This window comes from Phoca vitulina, unplaced genomic scaffold (assembly GCF_004348235.1).
Source record: "Phoca vitulina isolate PV1807 unplaced genomic scaffold, GSC_HSeal_1.0 scaffold12, whole genome shotgun sequence".
NCBI classification, from domain to species: domain Eukaryota; kingdom Metazoa; phylum Chordata; class Mammalia; order Carnivora; family Phocidae; genus Phoca; species Phoca vitulina.
The window spans coordinates 11,264,470-11,276,643 of NW_022589715.1; the positions used below are offsets into that span (position 1 = coordinate 11,264,470).

The following is a 12,174-nucleotide window of genomic DNA, read 5'->3' on the forward strand; positions in this document are numbered from 1 at the left end:
TTGACCACTTTAAATAGTAGTTTGTACTGCTTTCCCAATCCATTTGACTATCCATTTTAGTACATAATATTTCGTATGTTGTATTCAAATGATTTTTTCTTTCTTACAGTATAGTAAACCAGGGAAAAAATGGAAGGTTATGACTCAGGAATTCATTAATCAGCACACAGTGGAACACAAAGGAAAACAAATCTGTAAATACTTTCTGGAAGGGAGATGTATTAAGGTAAATTTTGGGGGATATCATAAATCATTTTAACTTACAAAATAATCTTTAAAATGTGAAGTCTTTTTTGGGGGTGGTTTGTTTTTTTTCATTTCTCATATAGTTGTAATAATAAAGCTGGTTCTTCAAAACATATCTTCAAAGTGTATCTATGGAAATACTGTACATCAGAGCTCATTTAATTATATTCTGGGACAGTAATATAATTTGTTGAACTCAGATTTTATTTAACAAACACATAATGCTATGTGGCAAGTACTGTTCAAAGATTATTAATATTAAATTTTTTAATCTTTACAGCAACCCTATGAAGTAGTTACTGTTATTATCCCCATTTTAAACATGGCCAAACCAAGAGGTTAAATAAGTGCCCAAATAGCTCAACTAGGAATGATGAGTGCTGGTGGAACCCAGGCAGCAGCCTCTGAGGCCATGCTCCCCGTGCTGCCTCTGCACACAGCCACATCCACTGTCTTGGGCGAGACTTCCAGGGGATTGTTTGAATTATTATTAGATCATTATTTAAACACTGAAGATATGGCCACAATTCCACCATGGAACACCAAAGAAAAAACTCAGTTGTTTCTTTTTTTCTCTTTCTTTCTTTTTTCTCTTTTGTGACAGGGAGATCAGTGTAAATTTGATCATGATGCAGAGTTGGAGAAGAGAAAGGAGATCTGCAAATTTTATTTACAAGGATATTGTACCAAAGGAGAGAACTGCATTTATATGCATAATATCCTTTATTAAAAGGTGTAAATCAAAATATTGAGGTTGTAAAATATTACTGAGGTTTTTCAAAATCCCTAGAAAACCTACTTTGGTTTTAAATTTAAAATAGCTTGTGCTATGTTTATATGATTTTTTTCTCTTGATCTTGTCAAAGTGCTGGTTACAGTAATAAATTTCCTAAAACCCTACAGGAATTCCCTGAACCGTAAACCACCTGAAGATGGCATATTTTTCAATAAACTTCTGGATTTAATATTTTCTTTAGAAGTTCAAAATTTGTTTTCAAAATCATGAGGTAGCTTGGCTTATAGTTTTCATGTTGGGATATTTGACTTTAACATGACATATTGAGCCCTTTTTTCTTTATTGATATAAGCTCTTGCTACAAAATTTGTTTGCTCTGTCTACAATTTTTATTGTGGAAAGTAATGGAATTTACATAATTGACATACTATAGTATTTGCTATAACAATTATATTTTTTATTTAAAAAATTTTCTAACTAAATATAGTAAGGAAAATTAAAATCTTTGAATGTTTTGCTATGTAATTGAAATATTTCATCTTAAAAATTAAATTGTCTAAACTGACATGATTGTAAAAAATTCAGTACAATATATAGTAATACAGCCTTATTGACTCAGCACAGTTATGTTTTTGGATTTAAAAATATTAGAGTTTGATTTTACTTAGTCTCTTCCTTAATATTTTTATTTACATGAATTTCCGTGTAAGTTCTATCATAGTGGAGCAAAATGTTACCAAGGAGACAACTGTAAATTTTCACATGATGATCTGACTAAAGAAACAAAGAAACTTTTGGACAAAGTAAGTAATATTTTTGCACTTCAATTATTTGTTAGGTCTCACCACAGATTCATTTGACTTGAATCATATTTTATAAATCGTATTTCATAAAAGTCTGAGAAATCAAGGATTTGTTATTTTATGTTTTAATCTATGAATGTAGTGTGTTAGAAAAGCAGAAATATTGGACTAGGAATTAAGAATCATTCTTTTACTCTTGTTCTGCCATTAAAAAGCTAATGTACTTTGAGAAATATCTTTTACCACTTTGAACCTCATTATCAAAAATGAGTTAGCACTCTCTGACCATTTTAACTTCAAAATGATATTTTTCTAATAACAAACTGGTTTATTGAAGTCTTCACAGTTTTTAAATGTAAGGAAGAAAGCTTGTTTTGGAATAGTAATCTTTGCTGATCATTTTTAGGTGTTGAACACTGAAGAAGAAGCCACAAATGAAGATGAACGAGAATTAGAAGAACTTAGAAAACGGGGCATAACTCCTCTTCCCAAACCACCTCCAGGAGTTGGGCTTCTGCCAACCCCACCAGAGCATTTTCCCTTTTCTGATCCTGAAGACGATTTTCAGACCGATCTCTCTGATGATTTCAAGAAAATCCCATCTCTTTTTGAAATAGTTGTAAAACCTACTGTGGATTTAGCACATAAGATTGGGAAGAAGTAAGTTAAAATTTTCAAAAATGGCATCATTTTTCCCCTAAAAGTTCTTATTAAGAAACTAACTTGTATTCCATGTTAATCATATAGTTAAACTTAGGTAGAGATAGCAGATACCTGGCATTTACCCCGATTGCTCTTCCTGTTTCCTCTTTGTCTCTGCCCTCTGCTGCATGCCATCAGTGCTTCTCTCTATGGAATCCTTAACAGCTTCAGAAACCTCTCCACATAGTAACCCTGAAGGACACTGCCAGGTGGATGACGTTGGCCAATTCATTACGAGGCTACATTCGACATTGATAACATTTTCAAATAGTGGCATTAGCACGTTTCCAAAATATTTGATTCTTTTAGAGAAGTATTTCCTTGGGCTGTTAGAGGAAAACCTTTGGGTAAGCTGCATCCAGATTTGCATTTTCTAACAACACCATTCCAGTCCTGCTGCCCTTTCCCAGGGATGTGCACCTGGGCCTTAAGTCCCATTGTTGATTATTTTAACCCTAAACACTCAGGAAAGCAATGGGATCTCGGCAAATGAGGAACAAGAAATCTACAGGAAATGTCACAGTTAATGTGAACCATTAAAATTATTTCTGTCAAGGTCAAGAAGACAGGTATGTTCACTGTTTGGCTAATATTGTAGATCAGATCCTACCCAATGCAAAAAGAGAAAGACATAATAGATAAAAGGTTAGAAATGGAGAGGCAGCTCATTATTTGGGCGGTTTCCCTTGGTAAACCTGAAGGAATCAACTGACAAAACTATTAGAAATAGTAATTAAATTAGTAAGATGTCCAGAAAGAAGAACAACAATCAAAATCTAAAGGTCTTTTTATATGCCAGCAGTAATTGATGAGAAATTGAAAAGTTGTGTGTTTATATAGTACAATTCTATTTTGTTATATTTAAAAAAAGGTCTGTAGGGGCACCTGGGTGGCTCAGTCAGTTAAGCGGCTGCCTTCGGCTCAGGTCATGATCCCAGGGTCCTGGGATCGAGCCCCGCATTGGGCTCCCTGCTCCGCGGGAAGCCTGCTTCTCCCTCTGCCACTCCCCCTGCTTGTGTTCCCTCTCTCGCTGTGTCTCTCTGTCAAATAAATAAAATCTTTAAAAAAAAAAAAAAAAAGGTCTGTGTATGCCTAGAATAATTCTAGGAGAGAACTAATCAAAAAATGTATCTTTGGGTGGCAGGATTAGAGGTGACTCTTATTTATCTTTGTACTTTTCTATATTTTTCAAAATATCTGTAAGCTTTAGAACAGCTGATGGTGTCAATTAAGACTGTGGGCTAAAATGAAGGCAAGATGCTTATACTGGTGTTTTCATTTAGAGATAATGTAGAATAAACTGCTTCTTAAAAACACATTCTGGGGGTGCCTGGGTGGCTCTGTCAGTTAAGCGGCTGCCTTCGGCTCGGGTCATGATCCTGGGGTCTTGGGATCGAGCCCCACGTCTGGCTCCCTGCTCGGCGGAGAGCCTGCTTTTCCCTTTCCCTCTGCCTGCCATTCTGCCTACTTGTGTTCTCTCTCTCTCTGTCAAATAAATAAAATCTTTAAAAAAAAAAACAAAAACACATTCTGATATAGAAAAACACACTTAACCAATACATATTTAAAAATATAACATTCTTGTTTGCGTCTTTTCTTTGAGCTAAGAAATATTATTCTTTCTGTCTACAGGCCACCAGCATTTTATAACAGTACCTCACCACCAGGACCACAGTTTCAGGAAAGCAGCCCACATCCTCAACATATCTATAGTTCTGGATCAAGTCCAGGTCCTGGACCTAATATGTCTCAGGGACACAGTAGTCCTGTGATGCACCCGGGCTCCCCCGGACATCATCCATGCGCAGCAGTGCCACTCAGCCCACCTTTGCCACCTGCTCCACCTGGAATTTTAGGTCCTCACAGTCAAGCTGGGGTACTTGTTCAACCAGATGCACCTTTGACACCACCGAGTATGAGTGGTGCTTACCATTGCTCGGGCTTTCCAGAACACATGATGAAAGTACCTAGAGAGAATCACTGTTCTCCAGGTTCCTCATACCTGCAAAGTACTGGTGAAATGCAGCTCAACACCAGTTATGAGTCCCTACAAAACCCAGCTGAATTTTATGATAATTACTATTCACAGCATGCTGTACATAATTTTCAGCCACCCAATAACTCTGGTGGTAAGTTTACCTTTTCAAGTAACTCATTTTTAATTTAAAATCTTTGGAGTTCTCCATTTTTCATTAAAAACATGATAAGAATGTATGTTTTTAATAAAGCTAAGTAAAATGTAATGAAATTGAAGCCATAAAATATATTTTAAATTTAACCAAACATTTGCTACACCAGAACTTTAGATAGCTTTAAAAAAATATTTACAATCGGGCGCCTGCCTTGCTCAGTCGGTTAACCGTCCGAGTCTTGGTTTCAGTTCAGGTCATGATCTCCTGGTCGTGAGACGAGCCCCGTGTCCAGCTCCACGCTCAGCATGGAGTCTGCTTGCCCCTGCCTCTCCCCTCCATGCTCTCTCTCTCTCAAATAAATAAAATCTTTAAAAAAATATTTACAATTACATAATTTGGTAATCAAATGTAGTTATTATTAAAGCTTCAATTTCTTATAATTTCTTATAATTCAATTTCTAGTGGAGTTCTGTGCTAAATCAGAGTCTGTGTCTTTCTGTGTTGTGTGTATAGATGGGATGTGGCATGTTGACTTTGCCCAGCATCAGCCAACCATGGTTCAAGACTCCCCTAACCGTGCGAGTGGATCTGACGGCAGCAGCAACACGACAGGCCACGGCCCCCTGCCTGCACCAGGCCTCCTCCCTGCAGTGCAGAGAGCTCTTTTTGTCAGACTTACTCAGAAGTACCAAGAAGAAGATGAACCAAGCAGCACCCAACCTCAAAGGGCACCAAGCAAGGAAGAAGGTGTGTCAGGTGTTATGATAGCATCTTACTTTGGATTACTCAGTTCCTGAAATGCTCTTGAATAGGTTAAAATTTGAAAAATGAGTTCCTCTGAACTATCTATTCTATTTCCAGTTTACCTTGTAGCTTGTGTCTGCTTGGAATTGATTGTGGTTTCCAGTGCCAATAATGCTTTAGTAATTAATTGCAAAGAGTTTGACCTGAAGCAGTGAGATCTGAAGCTATAGTGTGAGGCCTGGGCTGAAGCCCTTTTTATGGAAGAAAGAAATAGAATAGGAACCAGACATCTTCCAGTTCAGGAATTTTGACTTCTAGCCCAAGTTTAAAATGATTCAGTTATTAGAGAAGTTTTTATGGGCATAGGCTGTATACTTAAGATTCTACTATATTATGAAGGAATATTATTTTTAATATAAAAGATTATGTGGAAACCTCAAGTTTACCTTAGTGTTTTTGATATCAATAAGTATACAGCAATTAGTTAATTCAGTTAAGGAGAGAAAGCTTAATGCATCCAGTTCTTCTTATGAATTACAAAATTGATATGTTTGCCCACTTTCTTTTTTGCATATATATATATTTTTTTTATTAAGTAAATTACATGGCCAACGTGGGGCTTGAACCCACGACCCCGAGACCAAGAGTCTCAGGCTCCACCAACTAAGCCAGCCAGGTGCCCGTTTGCCCACTCTTAAGCATAAAATTTATAAATATGTAAAACTAGATAACATGAGGTAGCTCCAAGCTATTATATAAACATCTGTAGCATTAACTCTTCATTTATTTAACATCACAGGGAAATGAGGGATTCCTAATAAGTTAATTCCTGTACAATTTATGTTTGCTCCTTAAAGTGCTAAAACTTAACTTCAAGAAAAAACAATTTTAATGATAATCTTTCTCTAAAGTCTTAGAAAAGTTTACATTTTCATAAACAAGAAAATTACAGTTTTTCTGGATTTAAATTTTGTAGTATAATATAATTGGTGATGTTTTATGAAGGTTTTTTCTCCGTATCCAGAAAAAATCTTGAACAGCTAGGTTTTTTTTTTAATTTAAATTCAATTAATTAACATATAGTGTATTATTAGTTTAAGAAGTAGAGTTTGGTGATTCATCAGTAGTATATAACACCCAGTGCTCATTATATCACGTGCCCTCCTTAATGCCCGTTACCCAGTTACCCTATCCCCCCACTCCCCTCCCCTCAGGCAGCCCTCAGTCTGTTTCCTTTGATTAAGAGTCTCTTATGGTTTGTCTCCCTCTCTGATTTCATCTTGTTTTATTTTTCCCTCCCTTCCCCTATGCTCTCCTTAAATTCCACATATGAGTGAGATTATATGATAATTGTCTTTCTCTGACTTATTTTGCTTAGCATAATACCCTGTAGTTCATCCATGTCATTGCAAATGGTAAGATTTCATTCTTTTTGATGGCTGAATGATATTCCATGGTGTGTGTGTGTGTGTGTGTGTGTGTACACACCATATCTTCTTTATCTATTCATCTGTCAATGGACATCTGGGCTCTTTCCATAGTTTGGCTATTGTGGACATTGCTGCTATAAACACTGGGGTGCAGGTGCCTGTTTGGATCACTACATTTGTATCTTTGGGGTAAATACCTAGTAGTGAACAGCTAGGTTTTTTGTGTGTTTATGTTCATTTTTATAAATTTTAATGCCCTTATAACTTTAATCTGTCCTTTGATAAAAAGCTGATAACTGTCATTTCTTATCTAATATCTCCTTTCCATTGGCCTATCTCCTGCTTTCCTTCTGTTCTGTATTCATTCTCATTCCAAAAAGGATTTAAGATTGCTTATGAAATGTATTGATATGAAAGTCAAAATAAAATAGCATCTTCCTTTTGTGGGTCAGATTTGGATCATCTTACCTATTTGGAACAAATAACAAATTCTGTGAGGAGTGAAATCACTATGCAGAAATATTTAAAATAATGGCAACAGGGGCACCTGGGTGGCTCAGTCGTTAAGCGTCTGCCTTCGGCTCAGGTCATGATCCCAGGGTCCTGGGATCGAGCCCCGCATCGGGCTCCCTGCTCAGCGGGAAGCCTGCTTCTCCCTCTGCCACTCCCCCTGCTTGTGTTCCCTCTCTCGCTGTGTCTCTCTCTGTCAAATAAATAAATAAAATCTTTAAAAAAAATAAAAAAATAAAAAAAATAAAATAAAATAATGGCAACAGGTAAAAATGAATCACTAGTTCAGCTTTGGTCTTCCTGAGGTCAAAGAGAGGAAGAAAAGAGATCTAGTGTCTAGAAGTAGTTTTTTCTGACACTGAAATATGAGTGAAACTTTTTTCCATTGGGTTGGGGTGCCTGGCTGGCTGAGTCAGTGGAACATGAGACTCTTGATGCTTGGGGTTGTGAGTTCGAGTCCCACATTGGATGGAGAAATTACTTAAAAATAAAGTCTTTAAAAACAAAACAAAACTTTTTTCCATTGTGATATATGGTCTATACGATTTTAAACCCCAATTCCACCCTAAATACCAACGCCTGTTTTGTAACTCTGTTCAAACTAAATGTGTAACACTAAAGTTCCGTGGAGTAGAAACATGTTAGTGAGCAGTGAGAGGAGTTAAATGAGAATATGTCCAATATTCTATTAATCCAAAATATTCTAGGATATATACATCTATATGTATGGGAGTGTGTGTGTGTGTGTGTGTGTGTGTGTGTTACCAATTCAGAGTCAACGTATGTATGTTTTAATGGAAAGGAAGGAGACTCCCTCCTGTAGCATCAGTTTATAATCCCTGCTGTACTACTAGAGAGAACACCTCTGACAGTTAAGCTTCTTAACAGGCTGTCTAACATACTAGGGTTAAATATAAACCTTCAGGAGTAAGGCCCAAAGTGTTCCCATAAAGTTAAAGTATATAAATTTCAGGATGTTAGTTTTGTTATTTTTACTTTTAAATGTTTAAATAGCTAATATATTCACATATGTCAAACATCTAAAAATATAATAAGCTACAAATGAAAAATCTCTTCCTCATCCCTCATTTGCTTGGTTCCCATTGCTTCCTTAACCAGTACTATTAGTGTTTTGTTTTCTTTCCAGATTCTTAAAAAATATTTCATCCTTGTCATCTTGATAAATCCAGAGCTACAAAACTTAAGTATTACTTGAATTAAAGAGATCCAAAACATTTTAGCATTCTTTTCCAAGAGTATTTTCTCTTCTTCCCCAACTCTGTCATACCACACACACTCTGAGTTCCCTTTCGGCCAGTTCGAGTGAAAGGTCCTGACTTCTCCCTGACTGGAAGGACGTTACACATATTATAATATCACATCTCTTTCTTTATAGAGTATGATGACTAAATTGATCATTGTCATTCCACATCTAATTTTATTCCAGTATTGAAACTCTGGCATTTCTCTGATGCATTTTCTTGAAGTTAGACTACACTTATTCCAGAAGTGCTGTGTGTTTTTTAATTATTTTAATTAAGGTCAAATATGAATGATTCATTCTTTATAATAACTTTCTGTCTGCATTTAGATGATACCGTTAACTGGTATTCAAGTAGTGAAGAGGAAGAAGGAAGCAGTGTGAAGTCAATACTGAAAACATTACAGAAACAAACAGAAACTTTAAGGAATCAGCAACAACCTTCCACAGAGCTCAGCACTCCTACTGACCCAAGACTCGCTAAAGAGAAAAGCAAAGGAAACCAAGTTGTTGACCCTAGACTTAGGACTATCCCAAGGCAAGACATGAGAAAATCTGAATCTACCCCACTGGATCTTAGACTTGCATGGGATCCCAGGAAACTGAGAGGGAATGGAAGCGGTCATGTAGGATCTTCTGTTGGTGGAACAAAGTTTGATTCACATCATGCAAATGCTAGCTCTGTCAAACACAAAAGAGGAGATGATGATGATGAAGATACAGAAAGAGAATTGAGAGAAAAAGCTTTCTTAATACCTTTGGATTCTTCCCCTGGCATAATGCTCCAAGATCCAAGGTCTCAGCTGAGGCAGTTCAGTCACATTAAAATGGATATTATCCTAACCAAACCCAACTTTGCAAAACACATCGTGTGGGCTCCAGAAGACTTACTTCCAGTCCCTTTACCTAAACCTGACCCAGTATCTTCAATCAATTTACCTCTGCCCCCTCTTATAGCTGACCAGAGGCTCAATAGGTTATGGAATACAAAAAGCGATCTTCATCAGAACACAGTGCCCACTGATTCGAAATCAGCAGCCAAAGCCAAAGTGAACACCACAAACAGAGAAGGCTACCTAGAACAATTTGGAGACTTACATAGTTCAGGAAGTAAATTAGGAGATCCTAGGCTGCAAAAAAATTTTGATCCTAGGCTTCATAGACTGCACAGTACAGAGTCTCATCCAGCTGTTGTGAAGGACTCACATACATTAAAGGCCACCCCTCACTTAGCCAGATCTAACCCTGCTTCGTCACAGCCCTCAGGGGCAGCGACTAGCAGTTCTGGGCCAGGGCCTTTGCCTCCATATGCCCCTAAACTCTCCTCTTCAGCTGGCCTTCCCCTGGGAACTCCAAGTTCAGTTCTTAGTGGCATTAGTTTGTATGACCCTAGGGAGCATGCTTCATCATCTGCATCAGAGCTAGCAACAGAAAATGCAGAGAACCAGAAAAAAAGTGGTGGTTTAAAAAGTAGTGACAAAAATGAGCCTTCTCCTGGAGAAGCAGTCCTGCCACAGAAAACCAGTGCAAACGTGGAAGTCGCTGTGGATGGGCCGGCTGATCCCCAGGCAGATACTCTCAGGAGTCCTGGTATGGTTCAGGTCCCAGCAGTGCACAGTCTTCCTATTCAGGCATTAACAGGCTTAATTAGACCCCAGTACAGTGATCCAAGGCAGTCCAGGCAGCCAGGACAGATGAGCCCCACCCCAGAAAGTGATCCCAGTAGAGAACCAGATGACAAATCTCTGAAAGAGGTTTTTAAAACTTTTGATCCAACTGCTTCACCATTTTGTTAGCTATTCTTTTCACTCTGTGACTATTGCAGTCCTCTGCTGTTTTGTAACTGGTTTACCTCTATAGTTTATTTATTTTTAAATTATAAATACTTTTCAGCTGCTAGTATCAGAACCACATGAAGTTATATCCTCTAAAGCCTGTGGTATTTTATATAATATTTTTATAACTTTAAGAGACTGTAGTAATTGACATAGAAACCTATATATCATGTTAAGCTTCAGTAAAAGTACTTTTATCGTTAATAAACCATCATGAACTTGACACTCTGCCCAAATATATGCCAGTCGTCTTTCATAATCAATGTTTAGATAAATGATTACCACTTTTATATGGTTGTTAGTTTCAAGCAATATGATGTACATTACTTTTGAGCAACAGTATTTTGACTAGGATCTTCTCTATTTGTCAACACAGAACTGATTAATATGTAATGCTAACTGCTAACTAAAATGTAAATGAAGTAAAGAAAACATTTTTAAAATCACAATGAACGGAGCGGTTCGTGTTTAAGGGCATCACTTTTATTAGTATTGGCAATATTATTTGTGTAAATGAATCATTTGAATGTCATATCTTTTAAAAGTATTTTATTGTATACTGTATCATAGAAGTTGGAGATACATAGATTGTTTTTGCTAAAGTGAAAAATTCCCCAAGTTCTCTAACATTACTTTTTAAATTTAATTTTTCATATTAAATAGTTATGAGTTCTTGCTGTGCTGTGTGATGTTTATGTGTTTCAATGTTTTTTGTCTTTAGCAGCATAATTTATATTACTTTTTCAAATGATGTAGCTGCAATAATTGTATTCATCATGACTTTGGTAATTTTTAACAAAATTTTAAAAGATCCAGTGACAGTCTGTAGTGATTATTGCATTGATAATGTTTTAAATGTCCAGGTTCTATATTTTAAAATTATTATAAAATAAATAAAATTAGCAAGAAAACACAGAGATGGTATAATCAACTGTATATGGCTACCAATAAAGAATCTCTTTCAGATCTCTCCTGACTGGCATTCTGTAACAGAAGAGACTGCCTGGTATTTTAAGTATTTAATGTCCTCATAGTTTGGAAATCTAAACTGATTTAGAAATTGTATTTTTATGAAAAATAATTTGTATTCATTCTTGTGTCTTTTGTGCAGTATATAAATAATGGCAGCCCTATTTGTTTTATACATATATTATTTATAATGGAAACTAAGTATTACACTGATATTCATATCTTGAACTGGACATGTGTGACCATGTTTGCTGGTAATAGCTCCAATAAGTAACTTGAGATGGAGCATTTCACTATAAAAGGTAATGAAAGTGAAGGAAATTGGTCCTTGGATGAAAATAGCTATGCTTGAGAAGTGATTTAAAAAATACACGGCAAAATATTTCTGTGGGAACCTAACACTCAGCTAGTATATAATTTAATATTAATGCTTATTTTTCTATTCACTTCATTTTTCTTTTGCTTTGATTCCATGCTTAAATGGGGTTGCAGCTAAGTGAACAGAAGCTCTGCTTACCTAAGAAGTTCACTGTGTTCTAAGTGGAAGGACAGTTGTTCAAGGGGATGTGAATTTTTACTATTTATACTTTGGTTCCATTGTTGCCTAAAATGGCTCTGGATAACATTTTTGGGTTAAAAAGTGCACTTTAAAGCCGCCATAGAAAGTATTTTCTGATTTACTGTCCACATGAACTTTTATTGTTAATTGAAGTCAATAAATGGTTAAAACTGACAGAAAAAAGTATGTGTGTGCGTATACACACATACACTTATATACATACATATATATAATACTACTTTATCAG

At 36.2% G+C, this 12,174-nt stretch overlaps 1 protein-coding gene across 1 annotated transcript in view; it reads left to right on the forward strand.

Annotated features, from left to right (window-relative positions):
• Window positions 1-11,367, forward strand: part of ZC3H6 (zinc finger CCCH-type containing 6) — a 62,770-nt gene extending 51,403 nt beyond the window's left edge. Inside the window, exons 6-12 of the mRNA XM_032410476.1 lie at window positions 110-226; window positions 851-962; window positions 1,676-1,785; window positions 2,192-2,445; window positions 4,120-4,616; window positions 5,133-5,366; window positions 8,895-11,367. Coding sequence (XP_032266367.1) covers window positions 110-226; window positions 851-962; window positions 1,676-1,785; window positions 2,192-2,445; window positions 4,120-4,616; window positions 5,133-5,366; window positions 8,895-10,360 — 2,790 coding nt within the window. The 3' untranslated portion in view covers window positions 10,361-11,367. The remainder of the gene's footprint in view (window positions 1-109; window positions 227-850; window positions 963-1,675; window positions 1,786-2,191; window positions 2,446-4,119; window positions 4,617-5,132; window positions 5,367-8,894) is intronic.
• Window positions 11,368-12,174: the final 807 nt, after the last annotated feature.